The 24,354-nt window shown below is 55.7% G+C and overlaps 1 protein-coding gene across 1 annotated transcript; it reads right to left on the minus strand.

The window, feature by feature from the left end:
• Nucleotides 1–1,337: 1,337 nt before the first annotated feature.
• Nucleotides 1,338–2,002, minus strand: LOC309452843 (uncharacterized protein; the record flags this gene model as incomplete). Its single annotated transcript, XM_082077510.1, has 2 exons — nucleotides 1,338–1,784; nucleotides 1,856–2,002. The coding sequence occupies 2 exons, from the start codon at nucleotides 2,000–2,002 to the stop codon at nucleotides 1,338–1,340; spliced, it is 594 nt and encodes a 197-aa protein (XP_081933636.1).
• Between the last annotated feature and the right edge of the window lie 22,352 nt (nucleotides 2,003–24,354).

The following is a 24,354-nucleotide window of genomic DNA, read 5'->3' on the forward strand; positions in this document are numbered from 1 at the left end:
GTCTGTCTGGGCCTATAGGGTTGCTTCAGGCCTTGCCGGTTGCTATGGGGGGGTGGTTGTTAGGGGGCGTGGCTAAGGCGACCCCAAGGCTTTTCCTAGCGGGTAAAGGGGTCGCTAGGGAGTGTGGCGTTGCTCGGGGGCATGGATAAGTCCCGTTCTCCCCAAAAGAGGAGCGGTTGGACCCCAAAGCCGCAACAGTGTCGACCTGCACCTCAACCACGCCACAGTGAGCCAATGGGAAGCCGGCAGGGGCGGGGCAGGGGGCGTGGCCACCGCGTTTGGACCATTAGCATCAAAAATGGGGGGGGGGGGCAGGTGCAGCGCGGAGTGGCAGGCATGGCAGCCAATGGGGAGCTGCCCACTGTGTGCCGCAGCCAATCAGCGCTCTCCGGCAGCTCCTCCAATACCAGGAGAGCTTCGGGGCAGCGCTGGACGGGCTGAGCCTCGCAGCTGCGCTGGCGCCCAGGTGGGCGGAGCCTCGGCGGCGCCACGCCCACCTGCTGGACTTCCTGGAGAGGCTGCGGGCCGCGATGGCCAATCGGGTGAGAGGGGCGGGGCTTCGGTGGGCGTGGCCTCGAGGGTGTATTTAAAGATGGAGCATGTGTTTGGGGCATTTTAAGGGGGTTTTGGGGGACATAACAAAGGTTTGGGGCAAAACGGGGTAATTAAAGTGATTTGGGGGCAACTTAAATTGATTTAGAGGCGATTTAAGGTGCTTTTGGGGAGTTTTTAATTAAATTAACAGAAATAAGGGGGAATTATAGGAAATTAATCAGATTTTGGGGGCATTTTAAGGGGATTTTTGTGCAAAACAAGGGAATTCGTGGGGAATTAGGGGTTTTATTGAGTGTCCCTGGTGCAGCCCCGGTGGGGCGGAGCTGCCAGCGGGGACCGGAAGTGGGCGGTGCCTCGAGCAAAGGCGGGGCCAGCGACGGGCTCCACCCTCTGCAGCCAGGAGCCAATCCTGGGCACGCAATGAGTGGGTGGGTCCTGTTCATCCTGAGCCCCCCCGAGCGTGTCCCGTTGTGAGTGACAGCTTCCAATCAAACTAGGGGACCCAGGAGTGCCCCGGGGGACTCAGGTGTTTGGGAGGGACCCAGGAGTGCCCCAAGGGACCCAGGGGAGGGAGGGAACTGGGAGGGGGTTTGTGGGCACTGTTTTATACTGGGATGTTACTGGTTTATACTGGGGGGGACTGGGAGGGGTTATGGGGGGGACTGGGTTATACTGGGACAAACTGGTGGGCTCTGGGGGTCACTGGTTTAAACTGGTTCAAACTAGTGTTTACTGGTGCGACGTTCTTGTTCCAGGGTGTGCGGGTCTCGTCTCCACTCTCCCTATTGGTCAACGGGAAGCGCCCGCCCCGCCACGCACTGGCCCCGCCCCGGCTGGCGCTCTCGGCACCGCCCCCTCTGCCGGACGTGGCCCCGGCGCCAGAATAAACGCGCCCCGATTGGCTGGAGCTTCCTGCGCCGCGGACCCATCGCCATCTTGGGAGGGTCGGCGCGCGTCTTCATGGTTACGGGCACCATATTGGGAGGGTCGGCGAGCGTTTCGATGGCAACCGCCATCTTGGGGGTGTCGGGGCCCGTCGCGGCTGCCATCTTGGGAGGGAGCGGCGTCTCCATGGCGACGGGTGCCATGTTGGGAGGGTCGGGACGTCCCGCTACCGCCGCCATCTTGGCTTCCTCCTCCTCCTCTTCCAAAATGGCCTCCAGGTCCGGCAGGTCACGCGGCAGCCCCAAGATGGCAGACAGGAAGCGGGTGGAGAGCACGCCCTCCTCCTGCGACACAGGGCGGGGCTGAGGGGCCCTCCCGAACTCCTCGGGTCCCCACCCCAACTCCTGGGTCCCACCTGCAGGATCATGCGGGGCTCCAGCGGCGGGAGGGAAGGCGTGGCAGGTGGTTCCAGTTCCTCCTCCAAGGGGCTCCCCAGCGCGGCCATCACCGTCTCGTATTCGCTCAGCGCCCCCGGGGGGACCCCTCCTTCCCCCTCCCCCATCCCCGCCTGGAGGGGGTGGGGCCCACTGGGGGGCGGGGGGAGGGGCAGCCATGCGAAGCTGCTGTGGGGGCGCCTGGGGGGGGTGGGGGAGGGGTCAGAATCAGCCCCGCCCCTTTGTGTCCCCTCCCCACCCCAATACCTCACAGCGAGAAGCGGGGGGGGAGGGGCGGCCCAGGGCGGGCCCCAAGCGCAGGAGTTGCCGCGGAGCATCATCGGAACTGGGGGTTGGCCCCGCCCACAACGGTTGGGGGGCGGGGCTTGCAGAGCTCTGCGTCCCCATTGGTCACTGGGTCTCTATGGGTCCCTGTGGTCTCTATGAGTCAATCTATGGGTCTCTATGGGTTTCTATGGTCTCTATGGGGCTCTATGGGTCCCCACGTCACTTATGGGTCACCCCACAGCTACAAAGCATCCGTCCTTTAATCATCAACTCGTAACAAGGTATCAAAATTAAAAGGGGGGGGCGGGGCCGGGGGGAGGGGCCATGACAGCATGAGCACGGGGGCAGGAAACGGGGCCTATTGGGGTGAACGGGGGCGGGTTTGGGGCTTTAGGAATCGTCCTCGCCCTCCTTTGCCTCCTTCTCATCCCCCTTGATGGACTCCAGCTGCGGGAACACAGAATTGGGACCATTTCACCCCAAATCCAAATTTCACCTCCAAATCCCCAAAATTCACCTCAAAACAGCCAAAATTTTGCCTCAGAATCACCACATAGCTCTCAAAAGTGGAAGAATTTATCTCAGAATTGCTAGAATTTCCTGAATTTTTTCTATTTTTGACAGAGGAGGAGGATCCGTGCTGGCCGCCCTTGGAGCCGAAGCTCTTCCCGAACCGGGAGGTGTTCCTGCCACCCCAGACACGCGCTGGCGCTTGGAGTGGCCGACGCCACGGGGCGATGGGGCGGCGGTAGGACACACGCCGGGCAGCTGTACATCCTGCAGGGGCCGCCGGACACCTGGTTTTGGCGGGAAAAATGCCCGTTTCAAGGAGCAAAATGGCGGCGTTTTGGCGGGAAACAGGGCATGGGGACGTACGTGGAGTGTAAGTGAATGAAAAGGAGTTTTAATTAAAAAATGTGCATTTTTGGGGAAGGAATATGGGTTTGCAGGTAAATTTGGATTTGGGGAGAAAAAAGGGGTTTTTGGGGGGGAAAAAGTGGGGTTTGGGGGGGGAATGGAGGAAAACAGTTTTGGTGAGAAAAGGGGTATGGGGAGGTATGTGGGAGTTTAAAAGAAGAATAAAAGGGTTTTTTTTTGCAAAAAATAGGGGGTTTGGGGGATAAAATGGGGGTTTGAGGTAAATTTGGATTTGGGGAGAAAAAAGGTGGTTTTTTTTAGTGGGAAAAAGTGGTTTTTTGGGGGGGAAAAGGGAGGAAAGTGGTTTTGGCGGGAAGTGGGTTATGGGGAGGTACGTGGCGTTTTAAAGCAGAAAAAAAGGTTTTTTTGGAGGAAAAAATAGGGTGCCAACTGCCAATTGATCTCTAATGCTTTACTGACTTGCAGCACTACCTGTGCAACAAAACAGGGCCCTCTAGCAGAGGACATCACGGCGGGTACCCCAAATCGGGGTACGGTCTCATTTAACAAAGCTTTGGTTACTGTTGTAGCTTTACTAGTTGGGCAGGGGATGCTTCAGGCCAGCCTGAGAAGGTCTCTGTTAACACACTGCAAGGCAGAGTTTACTGGTGCTGGTTCGAGGGGCAGCGTCTGGGCTCAGAGACATCACTCTCGTTGCTCTCTCTGTCTTTTCAGCAGCTCGTCTCGCAGTATCAGCTGCCAATTTATTTCCTGTTTCCTGATCAGTGTCTCCTTTGATGCTCCTTGAAATGCATGATGGCAACTTTTCTAGGAAGAGCACAGCTTCTGACAATTGGAGTATCACATTTAATCTGTTCTCCTTATGCTGTTAATAAACATGGCCCTTTTCAAATGCTCCATGGCATGCACCACTCCCAAAGCATACTTGGAATCTGTCCAAATATTAATCTTCTTCTCTTTGGATAATTCTAAAGCTCGTGTGTGTACAGGTGTCCAGGCAGAAGTCCCAGAAAACAAAGGTTTGGCTTCGATTATCTCGTGTCACCAGACACACTCCACTGAGCTCTACACCAGCGCAGATGCACATGTGCGACGAAATCAACACACATGCTTGTGGAGGGAAAGACATGGACTCAGACATGTGTAGAGCGATGGATAGATACAGCAGGTGCTAACGAACACAGACTGACTTACAGGCACACTGCACCAACAGGGACCGACCTGCAGGTATCCTAGATGTTGATAGCCGACCCCACCACATGTAACTGTGCCAAACAGTCACTTACAGGAAAGACACATGCTCTCACACAAGGACACAAGTGTTTGTCCTCGGCTTCTATATCAGGGACAAGCTTGTGCAGAGATGCTCTGCTGTTCTTTCGCACTATGGCATGGTCAGTGTCCTGGTTTTGCTAAAAACAAGTTTCTCTTTCAGTGAATTTTGCCTGTCAGCTAAAGCCTTCATATTAACTGCATTTTCCTGGAGAACCAGACACATGTTTTGGTAAACCTAGCAATGGAATGAAAACTTATTGATAAGCATGGATGGACATCTCGCGAGAGGGGTGACAAGAAACAAGTGACTAAGAAACTGACCAACTGTGTATAACATTCCATTCACGTGAATACTTCATATAAAAGTGGGAGACCACGAGGGTCTCGTCCCTTTTTCCTTATGGCCGACCTTAGGAGAGGATCTGGCTGGTCGTCCCTGAGAACTGAGGCCTAGTGAGAGACTGAATCCAGCTCCGCTTGGCTGCAGAGTCTAATCCAGGACTTTGGTGGCCGGCTCTGCAGTTGCTGAGACTTTCAAGATAGGTTTTGTATATTTTGTATTATTTTCTCTATTCTTATTAGTAGCATTAGTAAAACATCTTTAATTTTTCCAACTCTCTTCTCTCTGTTCTTCTTTCCCTCCCGATCGCCTGTCCTGAGTAGGAAGGGGGGAGAGGGAGGGGCAAAAAGGGGGAAGTGGGGGGGAGGGGGTTAACAATACATCTGCCAGGGTTTGATTGTCACCCCGCAATCTTAACCCTCGACAGATAATTGGCGCCCAACGTGGGGCATGAGAAAGGGGTAAATTTGAAGATTTTTGGCTTTTCTGTTGCTCTAACGTACCTTTCAGTTTTCTTGGCATGGTGCCAACTCATAGTTGTGATACTCGCGCGTCTGTTTGCTTCGGACATTATTCAGTGGTATTAAGGCAAAGTGAATTACATTGATTTAAAGATGTTATGGCATAAGTTGTATCAGTTGTTTTCTACATTGTGCTCGCTGATTCCATATCTGTGTTGGGCTTTCTTTTTAAATTGAAGTATTCATTATATAACAACAAGGAACTGGACAATGATCATGATGATACTGTGTGGTTTGTCACTGGTTTATTTCATTGTACTGCAGCCGCTAATTAATTTCTACTCGCTTCTGCTTTACCTTGAAAAGCCTCCAGGAGAGATTAAAGAGCAGAACGGCTCTGTGTTTGCTAATTGGTCAAGCGAATCTTTAGAAAGGCTGACTAACAATACTTTCGTTTTTTCGCTAGGAGAGTTCGCAAATGTTTTAGAGAATTTTGAATATCCTTGGAGTTTTGACAGAACTGTTATGGTGTTATCTGGTTTGCTGAATGTGTGTCAGTTTGTGCTTCTGTTAAGAGAAATGGCGTTCAACAGGAGGTTTGCGTCTCTTTGTTGTCCTGAGATTTGCGGTGCGTCTTCGGAAGCTTTAGCAAAAAGCTCTCCTAGCCGCTTGAGAAAGAGCAAAAGAGCAAAAGCTGCAGCTGCTGCCGCCACAACCGCGGTTTTGCAGGCTGAAGGTACAACTCCTATGCAGAGTTCTTCTGCCGATGCTGATAACAGTACTTCTCCAGCCTCACAGGCTAAGGCAGCCCCCCTTCCTTCACACACTGGGCACTGTTGCTGCTGTAACCACAGTAATCACTGTGACAGTCATTCAGACTCTGGAAATGAATCAAATGATGGTAAACCCATATCAGCATCAGTTGCTGGTTGTAAGAAAGTCACTAGAAAGACCACCCGTGCAGCAGATGACGGCACAGGGCCAACATCAACCCAAGGGGCACCATCAGGACAGGGAGGAGATGAAGTGACCACCACTCGGTCCTTTTCTCCAGGTGAGCTGAGAGATCTGCGAAAAGACTTTAGTCGTCGTGAAGGCGAGAATATTTTAACCTGGCTGCTCCGATGCTGGGACAATGGGGCAGGAACAATTGAATTGGAAGGTGGTGAAGCCAGGCAGCTGGGATCTCTGTCAAGAGATTCCACCATTGATAGGGCAATTTCAAGAGAGTCTAATGCCACTACTCTCTGGGCCCAACTCCTGGCAGCTATGAAAATAAGATTTCCCTACAAGGAAGATTGTATATCCAAGTTAGGGAAATGGAATACTATGGAGAGAGGTATTCAGTTCCTGAGAGAATTAGCTGTGCGAGAGATCACCTATTTTGAACCAAACAGCCAAGAGGGGACAGACCCAGATAGGATCAATTGTACACGACCTCTGTGGCGCAGATTTGTACAAAGTGCACCACCTGCATATGCTAAGTCATTGGCAGGAATGGTCTGGTCATCACGAGGTATACAAGATATTACTGAGGTGATTGAGCAGCTCCGGAACTTTGAGGACAGCCTTGCTGGTTCTCTACGGGCTTGTGTCTTTGCTGTAGAGAAATTGTGTGAAAAATCTGATGACCGGTTTGAAAAGCTATTGCAAGAAATCAAAGAACTCAGAGAAGACACATACCATTCACGACCTGCACAAACCTATGTTTCAGCTGTTAGGAAAAGGCGTTTCCAATCTCGAGAGAGAGGACAGAGGCAGCCCACAAAAAGAGGTTCACTGTGGTTCTTCCTACATGAGCAGGGAGAAAACATGAATAAGTGGCATGGAAGACCTACCTCAGAACTTCAGGAACGAGTACGTGAGATAAAAGGAAAAACTCCTAGGAAGGTGGCTGCTCCAGTTTACAAAAGGAGCAGAAGAGATTCTGATGCTCTTGAAGGAACCTCTAATTCACACCCAGAGACTGTGCAAAACTGAAATTAGAGGTGCCCTGCCTCCAACCAGGTGGAGGAAAGGGATAACAGAGTTTATTGGACTGTACAAATACGATGGCCTGGTACAACACACCCCCAGGAGTACAAAGCTTTAGTGGACACTGGTGCTCAGTGCACAATAATTCCTTCTAATTATAAAGGAACACAATCCATCAATATTGTTGGAGTGACTGGGGGATCCCAGGAACTGACTGTTGTAGAGGCTGAAATGAGCCTAACTGGAAAAAACTGGCAAAAGCATCCCATTGTGACTGGTCCAGATGCTCCGTGCATCCTTGGCATAGACTACCTCAAGAGAGGGTATTTTAAGGACCCAAAAGGGTATAGGTGGGCATTTGGTATAGCAGCTGTGGACACTGAGAAAATTGAACAGCTGTCTGATTTGCCTGGTCTTTCAGATGATCCTTCTGTTGTAGGACTGCTGATGGTTGACGATCAGCAGGTGCCAATTGCTACCACGACGGTGCATCGCCGGCAATATCGCACCAATCGAGACTCTTTGATTCCTATCCAGAAGTTGATCCGTCAATTGGAAAGCCAGGGTGTGATCAGTAAGACTCGCTCACCTTTTAACAGCCCAATCTGGCCAGTGCGTAAGTCTAGTGATGAGTGGAGACTAACTGTGGACTATTGTGGCCTGAATGAAGTTACACCACCACTGAGTGCTGCTGTGCCTGACATGCTAGAACTGGAATTTGAACTGGAGTCAAAGGCAGCTAAGTGGTATGCTACAACTGACATTGCTAATGCATTTTTCTCTATTCCTGTAGCAGCAGAGTGCAGGCCACAGTTTGCTTTCACCTGGAGAGGCATCCAGTACACGTGGAATCGCTTGCCCCAGGGGTGGAAACACAGTCCCACCATCTGCCATGGACTGATCCAGACCACGCTGGAGCAAGGTAAAGCTCCAGAACACTTGCAATATATTGATGACATCATCGTATGGGGCGACACAGCGAAAGAAGTCTTCGAGAAAGGTGAGAGAATAATTCAGATTCTTTTGGATGCTGGTTTTGCCATAAAACGAAGCAAGGTCAAGGGACCTGCACGAGAGATCCAGTTTTTAGGAATAAAATGGCAAGATGGCCGTCGTCAGATCCCAATGGATGTGATCAACAAAATTGCTGCAATGTCTCCACCTACTAATAAAAAGGAGACACAGACTTTCTTGGGCGTAGTAGGTTTTTGGAGGATGCATATCCCTGACTACAGCCACATTGTGAGCCCTCTCTATCGAGTGACTCGTAAAAAGAACCAGTTTGAGTGGGGCCCTGAACAACGACAAGCCTTTGAACAAATGAAGCGTGAGATAACTCATGCGGTGGCCCTTGGACCAGTTCGTACTGGACTAGATGTTAAAAATGTGCTCTACACCGCAGCCGGAGATAATGGACTTACCTGGAGCCTCTGGCAGAAAGCACCAGGAGAAACCCGAGGTCGACCATTAGGTTTTTGGAGTCGAGGATACAAAGGATCTGAGGCCAATTATACTCCAACTGAAAAAGAGATACTAGCAGCATATGAAGGACTTCGAGCTGCTTCAGAAGTGATCGGTACTGAAGCACAGCTCCTCCTGGCACCTCGACTGCCGGTGCTGAGCTGGATGTTCAAAGGGACGGTTCCCTCTCCACATCATGCAACCGAAGTTACGTGGAGTAAATGGATTGCATTGATCACGCAACGAGCTCGAATTGGAAGTCCCAATCACCCAGGGATCTTAGAAGTGATTACAGACTGGCCAGAAAGCAAAGACTTTGGGATGTCTCCAGAGGAGGAGGAAGTAAAACGTGCTGAAGAAGCACCACCGTATAATACACTTTCAGAGACTGATAAGCAGTATGCACTGTTCACAGATGGATCCTGTCGTCTTGTAGGAAAACATCGAAGGTGGAAAGCTGCTGTGTGGAGTCCCACACGACAAGTTACAGAAGCCACTGAAGGACAAGGTGAATCTAGTCAATTTGCAGAAGTAAAAGCCATCCAGCTGGCTTTGGACATTGCTGAACGAGAGAAGTAGCCAATACTTTATACTGACTCATGGATGGTAGCAAATGCCTTGTGGGGGTGGCTACAGCAATGGAAAAAAAGCAACTGGCAGCGTAGAGGTAAACCCATTTGGACTGCCACACTGTGGCAAGACATTGCTGCTCGGCTAGAGAGCCTGCCTGTGAAAGTTCGTCATGTAGATGCTCATGTGCCTAAAAGTCGAGCCGCTGAGGAACATCTAAACAACCAACAAGCGGATCAAGCTGCTAAGATTAAAGTAGCTGAGGTGGACTTGGACTGGAAACATAAAGGTGAACTTTTCCTAGCTCGGTGGGCCCATGATGCTTCAGGGCATCAAGGTAGAGATGCAACATACAAATGGGCTCGCGATCGAGGGGTGGATTTAACTATGGACACTATTTCACAGGTTATTCATGAATGTGAAACTTGCGCCGAAATCAAACAAGCGAAACGGTTAAAGCCTGTATGGTATGGGGGGCGATGGTTAAAGTATAAGTATGGAGAAGCTTGGCAGATTGATTATATTACACTTCCACAAACACGTCAAGGTAAGCGTTATGTACTTACAATGGTGGAAGCAACCACTGGATGGTTGGAAACATATGCCGTACCTCATGCTACAGCCCGAAATACTATCTTGGGCCTTGAAAAGCAAGTCCTTTGGCGACACGGTACGCCAGAAAGAATTGAATCAGACAATGGTACTCATTTCAAAAACAGTATTATAGACAATTGGGCCAAAGAACATGATATTGAGTGGGTATATCATATTCCATATCATGCACCAGCCTCTGGGAAAATTGAAAGGTACAATGGTTTGCTAAAAACTACACTAAAGGCACTTGGTGGTGGAACCTTTAAAAACTGGGATTCACATTTAGCAAAAGCCACTTGGTTGGTCAACACCAGGGGATCAACCAATCGAGCCGGACCTGCCCAATCAGAAATTCTACGGACTGTAGAAGGAGATAAAGTCCCTGTAGTACACATGAAAAACATGCTAGGAAAGGCAGTCTGGGTTACTCCTGCCTCAGGCAAAGGCAAGCCCATTCGTGGGATTGTTTTTGCCCAGGGACCTGGCAGCACCTGGTGGGTGATGCTTAAGGATGGAGAAGTTCGGTGTGTACCTCAAGGGGACTTGAGTTTAGCTGAAAATATTCAATACTGAACTGCAGGATGTGAATTGCCGTACTAACAGTATTTAATAAGTGTCTTTCAGATCAAGACAGTGATGATGAAACCAGAGCTAGCTTCTGCGAGTGGCGCCTGACAAATTCCTCGAAGTTGATGTCTGTAACCCACAAACAGTGGTCATGAGATGCACTTGTACCATTTTTCTTGCCCTGGGAGACTGTTGTGACAAAATGAACTTAATGAACCTTTTAAAGGATGGTCCACTGATTAATTACTCCTGTGTATATATGTATATATATATATAGTAGTAGTGATTAATTAGATTGTGTTGATAGATTGTATTGTTAAGGTTTAAGTATTCAGTGCATGGCATATTATAAGGGGTGGAATGTCCTGGTTTTGTTAAAAACAAGTTTCTCTTTCAGTGAATTTTGCCTGTCAGCTAAAGCCTTCATATTAACTGCATTTTCCTGGAGAACCAGACACATGTTTTGGTAAACCTAGCAATGGAATGAAAACTTATTGATAAGCATGGATGGACATCTCGCGAGAGGGGTGACAAGAAACAAGTGACTAAGAAGCTGACCAACTGTATATAACATTCCATTCACGTGAATACTTCATATAAAAGTGGGAGACCACGAGGGTCTCGTCCCTTTTTCCTTATGGCCGACCTTAGGAGAGGATCTGGCTGGTCGTCCCTGAGAACTGAGGCCTAGTGAGAGACTGAATCCAGCTCCGCTTGGCTGCAGAGTCTAATCCAGGACTTTGGTGGCCGGCTCTGCAGTTGCTGAGACTTTCAAGATAGGTTTTGTATATTTTGTATTATTTTCTCTATTCTTATTAGTAGCATTAGTAAAACATCTTTAATTTTTCCAACTCTCTTCTCTCTGTTCTTCTTTCCCTCCCGATCGCCTGTCCTGAGTAGGAAGGGGGGAGAGGGAGGGGCAAAAAGGGGGAAGTGGAGGGGAGGGGGTTAACAATACATCTGCCAGGGTTTGATTGTCACCCCGCAATCTTAACCCTCGACAGTCAGTCTCCTTGTACATCGATTGCTGAGCATCTTTCCTCAGGCCACTGTGAAGCATTTGCCATGGCAGAGAAGTGCCGTGGAGCAGCATTCGGTACTGCCTGCGACTTTGTTCCCTTAGTAGCAGAGCTCCCTTGCATCTGTCCGCATGAGAAATGCAGGACTGTGCAACTAGATATACGCAGAACTTTTCCAACAAAGAGCACAGCGGTACACGCAAACTAAAGCATGAATGGAGCCCACCTCAAGGCACACGCAGGTGGACAGACGAGCATTTCTAGGCACAAATGCTTTCACGCACAGGCCTGTCCAGGAACAGGCACATGTCTGCAGGTACCCACCAAATGTGTGTTCTAGTGCATGCCCTCAATAGACACTAGATGGCAGCAAAGACCGTGAAAGAATTGACATCATGCTCCCCCAGGTATATGCAATTCTTTCTTACTATAGCTGCGTTGTATGTTACAAGTTCCCCCAAATTGTGATGAATATGCAATAATTCTGTGAATACAAGCATCGCAAGTGCATCCAGTCTTTGGAGCACTTATGGTGCATGACAAAGCCTAACAGAGCCCAACAGAGCTCGACAGAGCTCGAAAGGGTTTGACGAATCCCGACAGCGCATGATACAGAATGATAGAGCACAGCAGGACCTAACAGAGGCTGACAAAGTGTGACGGATGCAAAAAGAGCTCAACAAAGCATTACAGAGCCTGACAGGACCTAACACGGCTTGGCAGAGCCTTACAGCTCTCCACAGAGCCTGACAGGGCCAGACAGTACTGGAAAGAGCCAAACAAAATCTGACAGGAACTGACTGAGTCCAACTTAGCCCCACAGAGCCTAAAAAAGCTTGACGAGAGCCCAACAAGGACCGAGAGGGCCTGACAGGGCTCAGCAGAGCTCGACAGAGCCCGACAGGGTTCATCAGAGCCCTACAAGGCCCTACAGAATCCAGGAGAGCTCAACAAAGCTCGACTGAGAGCGCCAGGGTCTGACAAGGCCTGGCAAAGACTGTCTGACATTGGCAGGTTCTGTCAGGCTCCTTTGGAACCTATCGAGCTCAGTCGGGCTCTGTCAGGCACTTGCTGTCACACAAGGACACAAGTGTTTGTCCTCAGCTTCTATATCAGGGACAAGGTTGTGAAGAGGTGCTCTGCTGTTCTTTTGTGTCATGCCATGGTCTGTTTCCTTTCTCTTGTAGATCGATTGTTAAGAGTCTTTCCTCGGGCCACTGTGAAGCATTTGCCATGGCAGACAAGTACTGTGGAGCAGCATTCAGTACTGCCTACGACTGTCTTTGTTCCTCTACTAGCTGAGCTACCTTGCATCTGTCCACATGAGAAATGCAGGACTGTGCAAGTAGATACATGCGGAACCTTTCCTACAAACAGCACAGCCGTGCTCTGCACAGCTGCGCACACTGCTGTTCTTGTGCTAAATGACCTGTTTGGAAACCTTTCTCTGGTAGATCTACCACTCAGCTTTTTTCTCATGTAACTGTGGAATATCAGTGCAGGGAATCTCTCTATATCAAACACACACTGGGAAAGCGTCTCCAGGAAAGGGTGAAAGCGCTGGGCGGCAGCTGCTGGCGAGGAGGGGAGGGCAGCGCGAGAGACGAGGCCTGGCAGCCCGGAGCAGAGGGTCTCGCTCGCTGAGACAGCGCTGTGGAAACCCTCGGGGGTGGCGGGAGCTGAGGGCAAAACAGTGGGAAACAGCTCCTGAGGCGCTGGGACCAGCCCTGCTGTAAAACTGCGTGTCTTTGCTGCCCCCATGCCTGCCATGCCCGCATGGCCTTCTGCCTCCCCGGCCTCACCCTGCAGGGCAGGGCCTGGGGGCCAGCGAGCACCCGCCCGCTGGCACCGTGACTACGCCTGGAACCAGGCTGTGCTGACGGACAGATGTCCCGCGGCAGCGGAATAGCCCGGGAACGACACCGTCTGCTCAGCACGCTCAGGGCGCTGCACATCTGAAGGACACCAGGGCTTTGGCATTCTCCTCCAGCTTTATTAAACTCCAGCCCTCCTCCCGAGAAGAGCTGCTCCTCCGCCGGGCTTAGCGGCGCCAGCAGCACAGGCCTCGCAGGGTCCATCGCGATCGTGGCTGCTCCCTTGGGTTGCTCAGGATGCGGATGGTCTGAGCTGCCAGGGAGCGGATGGAGGGTTCTCTGTCCCGCTTCAAGGGCTGAAGGGCTGCAAGGGAAAGAAGCAGAACCCAGATGAGCTCCCACGTCTGCAGAGACCCCCAGGCATCCCCTCCCGACCACGCTCCCTACTCACCGCTGCAGATCTCAGCCAGCTCCTCCTCCCCCCTTCGGTCCCTCAGGGGCCGCGCAGCCAGCCCTGGGCACAGAGTTCCGTCAGCCCCTGCTCCCTCCCCTCATCAGGGCTGACCCCAGGGGAGAGCAGGAGCCGAGATGGTGGGACCGGGCAAGGCGGTCACCAAGCCCGCCTGCGTGGGCAGGGCTGGGAGGGGAGGCCAAGGCCCTGCACGGGGCAGCCGGGGCTCTGGCAGCCACAGGGCTGCTCCTTGTGCCAGGGCAGCAGTGGGGACTGGGGCCAGGCTGCCGAAAGAGGGACCCGGGGGCTGTGACTCACCGATGAACCTCACGGCCGCCTCTCGCAAGCTGGCCTGAGCATCCCTCAGGTACGGCAGGCTCTGACTCAAGAGCTCTTGAGCTCTGCTCCTGTCCCGCTCCAGCTGGAGAGAGCACAAGGGTGTGAGCACGTCACTGTCCCTCCCCAGCTGGCCGGACCAGTCCCTCCCCACAACAACACACATTCCCCTTCCCTCTGCCCCGGCCATCCCCGTTTTCCAGCCAGGAGCCCTGTGGGGCTGAGAGAGAGACACAGGCTGAGGGTCCCAGGGGCGCTGAGAGCCCTCCCTCCCGCTGGCTGCAGGGCAGAGGGAAGAGCCCCTGGGGGCTCTGTTCTTGAGGACAGGGAACAAGGATGCAGCTCGGGGCTGCAGCAGGACAGGCGAGGCACATCTGCAGAGCCCACAGCACAGACATGTGGGGCAGCCTCGTCCAGCCTGGGCCCTGGGCCTTGGGGGTTGTCCTCACCAAGCTCTCTCCAATCCGCCATGTCTGCTCTGTCTGCACCAGGCGTTGGAGCTGTTTCCACCTGAGCAGCTCTGCGGCAGCAAGGAGGGTTTCCCCGGCAGCCTGTGGAACAGCAGAAGCTGGGAGATGGCAGCACTGTCTGGGGCAGGAGACCTGGTGTCCCCCTGCTCTGGGCTTTGTTCCTGGGGTGATTCTGCCCTTAGGGAGAGGGGAGATGCCCTGGCCCAAACGCCCAGGGGTCTCTTCCCTGCATCACTGCTCAGCTTTGAAATCTGTACCCTGGCCACGCTCTGCACTTGGTCACTCATGTGGAAGAAGAGAGGGAGCAGGCCAAGTCGCACTGTGTTCTTCATCTCCCTCTTGTCGTTCCACACCACCATCTTCATCAGATCTCTGAAGAGGTTGATGGAGATCTCTCTCAGCTGGCTCAGCTCCTGGGAGGGAGCAGCACAGTAGGACCTGAGCACCAGCAGCTCTCTGCCCACGGGGAGCAGAAGCTCCTGCATGGCTGATGGGAGGGGAGACGCTCCAGGGCGGCGTTGTGCACGCTGCAGTTGTGGCCAGATCTGCGGCCCTGGGTGCGTGAAGGGGCGCTCAAGGGACTTGCTCAGTCAGTGCCTGTGCCTCAAAGTGCCGTCCCAGCATCCCCCAGCAGCCTCAGCAGCCATGGTGGGGAGGAGCTGTGGGAGCAGCTGGCAGGGAGAAGCTGGGCTGGGCCGCCGAACGCAGAAACCATCCCACAAGAGCCCCGGGGAGAAAGGAGAGAAGCCCCTGCTTTGAGTGGCTGGGCTGAAGGGCAGCTGTCATTGTCCAGTGCCCACCCACGGGGCTCAGGCTTATACATCAGCCTTACGTCATCAAAGAAGGGCAGGAGAAATTTTGCCAGCGGCACGGCAATGGGACTGGCCTCCTTCCTCTTCAGTCGAGCCATCATGGTTCTGAAGATGGCCAGAGCCTCGATCGTGATGGCCTTATTGCCGTTCTGGAGGACCCGCATCAGGTCTGGCAGCATGACCTTCATTTTCCTTGCCTGTATGAAGAAGAGAGTTGCCCTTTTGGGACGAGGTCCATGTGTGGAGAGCTCCCCAGGCAGCCACCAGGCCCCACCATGGCAGGAAAGGCCTTTGGAGCAGGCACCCCAGCGCCAGGCCAAGGGCACCAGGGTGTTTTTCCGGTCACTCACAGCCATTCTAACGAGGCAGTGGTCCCCCAGGTGTGTGCAGAAGAGCCTGGTCTTTGCGTCCCGAAGTTGGATGAGCAGCTCCTTCAAAACGCTCAGCAGGGTCTGGGGCACGGAGAACATCACCTCCCACAGTGCCAGGGCAGTGCTGCAAGAGAGCGCTTTGTCAGAAGGGCAGCCTGGGCCACAGCAGCGTGTCCGGGCTCTGCGCTGCAGGACACCTGGGATGCCCTGGGCAGCAGCAGAGGCTGAGCTGGTGCTCCTGTGGGGCTGGCAGGAGCGCAGTGGGGGGCTCTGGGCTGGCTCGCTCAGCTGTGGCTGCTGCGGGCCTGGCTGACCCCAGCGCTGGAAAGCGTGGTGGGGTGGAGGGTCCTGCTCCTCAGGGGTGTCCTGCAGGATTCCTTGGCGCTGGCAGCCAGAGCGTCTCCGGGCCCCTCTCCCCACAGGGAACAAGGCCTCATGGCTTTTGGGGCCGGTACCTGTCTCCTGGTGGAGCGATTGTCAGCAGTGTCGACACCACCTCCCCAGGGCTCCTGTTGGCCATCAGCAGAAGCAGGGACTCCACGCCCTGCCGGGCTGCTGTCGTGCTGATGCTCTGCAGGTTTTTGTGGATGCAGCTCGTGATCTTTGGCACCTGGAGGGGACACAGGTGAGGATGGTGCTGCCACTGGAGTGCAGCCATTTCCTCAGCTGCCCTTTCCATCCCTCTCTGCCGCCTTCAGGTGACTTCAGGTGCCCGAGACACCAGGGGTGGGGAGGAAGAGAGGGATGGAGGGAGGAACAAGGCGTGACAGGGCCGAAGGACAGGGCGATCCAACCACAGACCACTTACATCCACCAGCCAGAGTTCAGGGTTTCCCGTGACCACGTCCAGCGGGTTTCTGACCATCTCCTTGTCAAAGGTGCTGGAGTCGCTCATGGCCTCGATGAACACCAGGACCATGTCTGTCCTCTCAGAAGGCTGGAGGTATTCTGCAAAGAGCTAAGGGAGGAAGGGAGGCAGCAAAGCCAAGTCACACCGAGTGCCCCGGTGCTGCTGCGTAGCCGGGCAGTGCCAGCAGCCCTGCAGAGACACCCGGCGGTGCTGCGGCAGTGCCCGCAGCAAAGCTGGCAGCAGGAGCGGCAGTGACTGCTGGGGAGGAGGAGAAGAGAGGCCCGGGGAGAGGGAGGAGGGTTGCGGTCATTGCGCAGCGTGCTGGCCCTGCCGTGAACCAGGGCTTGCTGGTGGCCAGCAGGACTGGGGCTGCTGCTGGGACACTGGAGAGCAGCCCTCGCATCGTCCCTGCTCGGGGACTGCAGGAACCCTCTCAGCAGGGACAGGGAGGCCACGCCAGCCCCCTGATTGTGGAGGCCTTTGCTCTCACAAGTCCGCTGCTGGTGCCACAGACAGGAGGGCCAGCAAGGGGGGAGCTTGTTACCATGGCAACGTGAGTGGTGCTGGGCGAAGAGCGCAGGGAGGTGGCCTCGGCTTCCCAGTCCCCTTGGAGCTGTGCGTTCTTCTCTGGCAGTGTCGCACCTAAAGAGCGGGGCAAACGCAGAAGAGTGGGTAAGACACAGCAGCTTCCCCAGCATTGGAAAGAGCTGTGAACTTGGAGTGGCTGAGGAGGGAGATTATGACCCAGGGTCTGGGGAGGAGGTGGTGGAGAGCGGGGCCACGGAAAGGCTGACCCGCCTCCACTGTACGTGTGCGAATGCTCCTGGCCCTGGAAACTCCAAGGCCCTAGAGCTCTGCATGCAGTCCCACAGTTCAGTCCGCCATGGGTGGAATAACGGTGACGTGGGGGACGGCTCGCATGGCTGCAGTGCTGCGGGGCAGGGATACGGGCCCCTCGGGGGAGATGGGAAGATGCTCCTGAGGAGCAGCTCAGCTACACGGGACCATCACCAGCCTGGGACAGAGCGTGGGGGTCAGGAGCAGGGCCAGGGCTGGTGACATGATGGTGTCTCCAGCAAGCAGGAGAACCATTCATTGCAATGCTCAGGAAGATTAGCAGAGGTATTGGGTGATGTTGGTGTGCAGGGGGATTCATCCCACCACAGCTTCTCTTACAGTGTTGCTGATACTTGACTTTGAAGAGGGAATAAAGAGCATCCAAAGCCAAATGTCTGATCTCTTCTCCCCTGGATGACAGGAGCAGGACAATATGTCCCAGCAGCTGTCCGAGGATTGGGATCTGGGTCCATGCGTAGGAGGCTTGTCTGTCCTCATTGGGATCAGCCTGGGCAAGGGAGGAGGAAGAACAGAAGGGTTGAGGGCACCTGGGGATAAAGCCCTGAACCCAAGGGTGTGCCCAGGGCTGGATGCAGGCAGGTCAGAGCTTTGCAGGGCCCTGTGGGCCCCATCTCCCTGAACAGCCCCACACAGGCAGAGCTGCCAGACCTGGGCTCCCCCTGGGCTCCTTGGGCAGTCCCAGCCGACACAGGACTGGGGCAGAGCTGGGTCCTGGCAGAGCAGGGTGTGCCTGGTCCTTACCTTCACTAAGTTGGACAGTAAATGGCTCAGCATAGCGATCCTGCCCATAGCCCTCTCCTGCACACATGCTCTGCTGGAGCTGGTGAAGGTCATGAGCATCTGGGGAGAGACAAGCTGCTGGAGAGCCCTGGGAGCAGACACCGCTCCAGCAGAAGCTCAAGTCCTGGTTTGGACTGGCCCAGTCGATTAAGGCTTCGCCTGGTCTTGAACAAAGCCTGTAGTGAGGTTCTTGCCCTGGGGTCCCTGGCAGGCTTGGGGCACAAGCCCCAGGCCAGCCCTGTGGCCAGGCAGGAAGGCAGATGCCACCCTCTGCGGCCACTGTGCTGCGGAAGAGCCTGGAGGGCAGCCCCTGGCTCCCCGGTGAGGTGGGCACCCTCCCGGCAGCGCTCTCTGCACGGCACGGGGTGGGACTGTCTCCTCCAGAGTGGACACCCCGTCCCCCAGGGTGAGGAACAGCCCTTGCGAAGCCCAAATTTGCACACCCAGACCTGGAAGATATTGTGCAGCAGCTCGCTGACTCTGGAGACATGACACCGGAGCACCAGCCTATTTAGCATGTTGTCCATGGTTTGCATGGTCTGCAAGAAGACAAGGAGTTGTGGTCGTGTTTCCTGCCATCCTTCTCACCCCCAGGGGACTGATCTGAACTCCCAGCACTGAGGGACGACTCCCGCTCTGCTGCGCTGTGCCTGGGAGAGACCCAGGGACAAATAATCTGCTGCGGGCAGAACAACCTGCAGCACTGGACATGGCCAGGCCCGCAGGCAGGGGACCAAGGGATGAGGGTGGGACTGCAGAACTGAGACCCTGCCCTGCTTGGATCTCTGGTCATATCACAGCGCAAGGTGGCTGGAGAGCAGCCCAGAGGGACTAGGGGCTCCTGTAGCTCTCCCAGCACTTACCACATGGTAGAGGTCACAGTCCAGGCCCTGCATTTCCTCTTCTGGAGGAAGCAAGAAGACGCTGGAGAAGCAGGCTTCGAGGAGGCTTGTCTCCTTACCCTCCAGCACCATGTCCACTAGGCTGCAAAGAGAGACGGGCCAGTCAGACACTGGTGCTGGGAGCAGTGCGTGGAGGCCTCGTACAGGTGGACACGGCGCTCGGGGGCAGGGGTCCCCGGGAGGGATGGGCAGGTACCTCAATTCAGCAATGGCACGCATGGCGATCTGCCGCAGCGCCGTGCGCAGTTGGTCCCTGGGCTCCTCTTCCAGCAGCACCTGCAGAGCACAGCTGGGATGGGACCCAGTGCCACCAGCCCCTGGCCCTGCCCAACAATGTCCTCACTGGGTGCCAGTGTCAGGGGCCTCAAGCCCTTCCCCAGAGCTGCTGGGTATCCCCTCACCTTGATTTTGTCTGCCAGCTGGAATATCTGGCAGAAGAGATCTAGGCCCGGGGACAAGCCGGAGCTTCTGCTGGTGTCACACAGGGCACAGATGCTCTGCAGAAACTGCATCTTCTGGCTCTCCTCCTAGAGCCAGGGAGCAGAGAGGCAAACAGGGAGTGTGAGAATCAGGACACACGACCAGTGGGCACCGCAGCATGGGGGTGCAGTGCCATGTGGAGACCTGGGAGCAGCAGCTCTGCCCAGCCAGCACCCTCCAGCACCCGCAGCAGAGCCCCTGTCAGCAGCCGCCAGCACAGCCGCCTTTAAAGCGGCTGCAGTTACCTTTTCTGGGTTTCTGACAAAGGCCGTGATGAAGTCCACGTGTGCCTTTGCAAATTCATACACCGGCAACCAGGTGGCATCTAATAAAGGGGGAGAGCAGGGAGGGCTGCAGAGATGTTTGCAGGCAGGACAGAGCAGAAGGAGCTCTGCCCCCTGTCCAGCTGCATGCCCGCTGCCCCGGCACAGCCTCCCCGTGCGTGTCAGGGCTGCAGGGTGCCCGGCAGACGGGCTGCGATGCTCGAGCCAGGCAGGACGGGGAAAGCGCCCGGTGCAGCGGGTGAGGAACTCGCTTCAGACGGGCAGGAAAGGTCCCTGTCCCGCAGCACGGCTGCCTCCTGCCCGCCCAGCTGCCTCTCGCTGCCAGTGCCCTGCAGCAGGAGCTGGGTCCCCTCTGCCCGCAGAGGCTGTGCTGGGGCCGGCTCCCAGCTCGGAGCAGCCCTGGGCTTCAGGCAGCATAATCCCCACCCATGGAACCCCCTGCCAGCGTGTGGGGAACCGTGACCCTGGTGTCAAGTGGGGAACGATCTCTGGGCCCCACCCTGCCCAGACAATCAGCGCCCCTCACTCACCGATCTCCAGGTGCCAGATTGGGGACATCTCAGAGGGCTCCTGTGGAGGGCTGTCCTCCTGGGGATCCCAAACCTCCTCCCAGGCCACCCTGGGAAGGCTGGGGGGTCTCTCCTCCAAGGACCCCCCAGGAGGGCTGGGGGGTCTCTCCTCCCAGGCCACCCTGGGAAGGCTGGGGGGTCTCTCCTCCAAGGACCCCCCAGGAGGGCTGGGGGGTCTCTCCTCCCAGGCCACCCTGGGAAGGCTGGGGGGTCTCTCCTCCAAGGACCACCCAGGAGGGCTGGGGGGTCTCTCCTCCAAGGCCCCCCCAGGAGGGCTGGGGGGTCTCTCCTCCAAGGCCCCCTCAGGAGGGCTGGGGGGTCTCTCCTCCAAGGACCCCCCAGGAGGGCTGGGGGGTCTCTCCTCCGAGGCCCCCTCAGGAGGGCTGGGGGGTCTCTCCTCCCAGGCCTCCCCGATGATGACAGGGGGAATGTCTGCCCAGCTCACCCTGCGACGCCTGGGGTGTCTCTCTCCCATCCTGTGGGATGAAGGGAAGGAAGGGAGAACCTTCGGCAAAATCCCTCGGTGCCGCAGGTCTGCCTGGGGCAGTGGGGAAAGATGTGGGCTGTGCTCAGGGACTCCACAGCCAGAGTCTGCTGAGGGCAGCTAGAGATAGGGGATGGTTGGACGCAATGATCTGTAGGGTCGCTTCCAACCAAAATGATTCTAGGATTCTCCGAAAGACTGGGGCTACGCTCGGGGCTCTCGCCAGCTCCGTGCTCACGCCCTGTCCCGTCACCGTCCTGTCGGACAGTGTGGGCTGGGCCCACGGCTGCGCTGAGCACACGCAGGGCAGTGGGTGTCACAGAGTGAGGTCACAAAGGGCCCTTCTGGGACCCTGCGCCTGGGGAGGCACAGGCCAGCTCAATCCTGGGCACCTGGGTGCTCTCGGGTGCCTCCAGGCCCCCCTTTGCCCTCATGTCCCCTCAGGACCTCCCTGTTGCCCTGTGGTGTGCCCCGAGCCCCGTGTTCACCTGGCTGGCCAATCTGAACAGCAGCAAAGCTGCTCCTTTTGTGGGTTGGTAGAGATTTCTAGGGATTTCCAGGGTGGGCAGCAGAGGAGATGGACACGTAACAAGCAATAAATGGCTTCAGCTTGAATTCACATTGAATTGTGTGGAGTCCGTGATTTTTGCCCTCACAAGTGGTAACCCCGATGTGATCCATATGGAGAATTGACGGCGAGGAGACGACTGCTGGATGAGGGACGAGCCCCGGCTGCATACGGCGCGGCTGGACCGGGACCGGGATGCAGTTCGTGGAGCTGTGGGAAAGCAGAGGATCCGACATCGGTGCAACGGACACCTGAAGAGGTGAGGAGCCAGGAGCGAGAGGAGATGGGGCAGAATATATCTAACGAAGAAGCAGCAGTACTACAGCTCCTCTCACATATCCTCTCTAGGAGAGGGGGGATGCAAAAATGCCTTGAAAAGGCTATGGAGCACGGCAATTTTTCTTTCGCCCTGTGTGTTGCCTTTCTGAAAATCAAGCAGCTTGTCAGGAATGTGAGTTAATTGTTTTACTGGCTGTTGTTACAGTTTATTTGTGGTATTGCTTGTGTAAGTGCACTGTAAGTCTTCTTCCTCCTTCTCCCACTCGTGCTGCAAGCCTCTCCATGCTTCCCCCTCCTCGCTCCCCTTCTCATGGTTTCTACGTCACGCCGCTGTCCCCAGGGCACTGGCCTGCACGGCCCTGCCCGGCAGCGGGAGCGTCTGCAGCTGCCGGCTGGTTCTCCAGCTTTAGGGCCCCCGCAGCAGCCCGCTCTCCTCAGCTCTGCACACCCAGCCAGTTGCGCCGCCCAGGCAAAGTCAGTCTGCCCTACACCTCACCTGCAAACAGCCAACTCTTCAGCTGACAACCGCCCAAAACCCACTGACAAACTCTCCAAATCTCAGCCTTTCGCTTTCAACTGCTGCCTCTAGTGCATCTCACAGACAAGCCTCCAAAATCCCCTCATCCTGCAATAATACTCCAGCACTGATCGCCTGCGGGAACAACCGCCACAATACCATGCAAACACCAACCAGTTCTGGCACGGAAATATCGCTTTCTCCTCAAGATTCCACCTACACCGCTGACAAACACACGCTGTCCTCACCAAAGCTAAACGCTGCAACAATCAGTGACAACTCAAATCTGCGTGTGCGGCGCAAAATCGCAGGTGTGAGCTAACGCAGAGCTGGGCTTGACAGCTGCAGAGTGTGCACCCTGTGGCTTAACATGGCCAGTCACTGCCATTCTGCCTTCTCCCCGGGAGAAGCGCATGAGCACAGGCTGCTTCAAGGCACGATGGGAACAGTTTGGATCTCCGGGTCTCTGAGGGTGAGAGTAATAAATGTGATCTGTGTGTGGCGCAGGAACTTCCCGTCCACTTGCTCCTCCATTCAGTCAGGTGCTGCAAGAGAGGGACAGAGAAAGAAACAGTTAGGACCGGATTAACAACCTCGTCATCCCTGTCCCCAAACCTGCAGGCGTCCTAGGAGGCCTGATCTAAGTTCTGCTCTTCTCCCTCTCTTTGCTGGAATACTTTACTGCACAAATTTCTGTCATGAACACTCTCTTAACCAATCTGGTGTGTTCATAGTTCCCAGCCCAGCATCCATTTCTCAAGGTACCTCAGCATTTCCCTTTGAAACCACACCTTAGTGCCATCCCGTCCTGAGCTACCTCAACATTGCCCACTGCAGCCTCCCCAACGCCATCCCCACCCTGAGGTCCCTCAGCCTTTCCCGCCAAAGCCTCCCCGATGTCACCCCCTCCCTGAGGTCCCTCAGCCTTTCCCGCCAAAGCCTCCCCGATGTCACCCCCTCCCTGAGGTCCCTCAGCCTTTCCCGCCAAAGCCTCCCCGATGTCACCCCCTCCCTGAGGTCCCTCAGCCTTTCCCGCCAAAGCCTCCCCGATGTCACCCCCTCCCTGAGGTCCCTCAGCCTTTCCCGCCAAAGCCTCCCCGATGTCACCCCCTCCCTGAGGTCCCTCAGCCTTTCCCGCCAAAGCCTCCCCGATGTCACCCCCTCCCTGAGGTCCCTCAGCCTTTCCCGCCAAAGCCTCCCCGATGTCACCCCCTCCCTGAGGTCCCTCAGCCTTTCCCGCCAAAGCCTCCCCGATGTCACCCCCTCCCTGAGGTCCCTCAGCCTTTCCTGCCAAAGCCTCCCCTGATCCGACTCCCCCAGGAGCAGGCAGGACTGCCCACAGTGCCAGGCCAGGGCAGCATGGGGGAAGCGCAGTTTGGGGGTGAAGCAGTGAAAACTGCCGGTGTGGGTAGAGTCCCGGTGTGGGGCAGGAGAAAAGCCTTCTCCCAGGAGCCGGGGGCAGAGCTGCTCTCTGCCGGCTCAGCTGCTGGCTCAGGCCCACGCTGCAGGTCTCGTCCTCAATGGGTCCAGGGACGCCCGCAGGAACTGGGGGGAAGAGCAGAGGAAGCCAGTGTCCCCCTGCCCTTGGCCAGGGCCCTTCCCACACCCACGTGTCCTGGGATGCTGCTGGGGCGAGCTGCTGGAATGGCAGTGTCTGCCCTGCCAAGCCCAGCCCTCTTTTTACCAGCTCCCCACAACTCTGCCTGTTCCCTCTTCTCCCCGTATGTTTGTGACACCGAGGATGCTGTACCTTAAGCACGTGCTGCTCCCACTCCGCAGAGTCCAGGGAGCTCTCAGCTCTTCCTAGAAAGCAAGAGGAAGCAAAAGCTCTGCTGCTGCTCAAGCTCACACCAAAGAAGAGCCTGGTGGTCTCCTCTGCGGTCAGACCTCCCAAAAGTCCCAGGCCATCAGGCTGGAAAGGGCCCACAAGCGCCTGTGCCAAAGCCCTCGCAAGGCCACAGACACAGGAGGGAGCCCAGGGGCGTTTGTCAGAGCCACTGGATTCATGCTGGGGAAGGACACTCTGACCATGGCTGATCCCCACTGTGTGACTGCTGGGAAGCTGCCCCTCCCTCCCCTCCAGCCTCTCCCCCCAGCCACACTTTACCTGCCAGGTGCTGCAGCAGGAGGGGCATCTTGGTGGCCCACGCTGTCCCCAAGGCCCCGCGGATCCAGCCCTGCAGGGCCTGCAGCAGCTGCGGCCGCTGCTGGTGTGGGGAGCCGCTGC

This window comes from Streptopelia decaocto (genome assembly GCF_964273445.1).
Source record: "Streptopelia decaocto genome assembly, contig: HAP1_SCAFFOLD_184, whole genome shotgun sequence".
Taxonomy (NCBI): Eukaryota; Metazoa; Chordata; class Aves; order Columbiformes; family Columbidae; genus Streptopelia; species Streptopelia decaocto.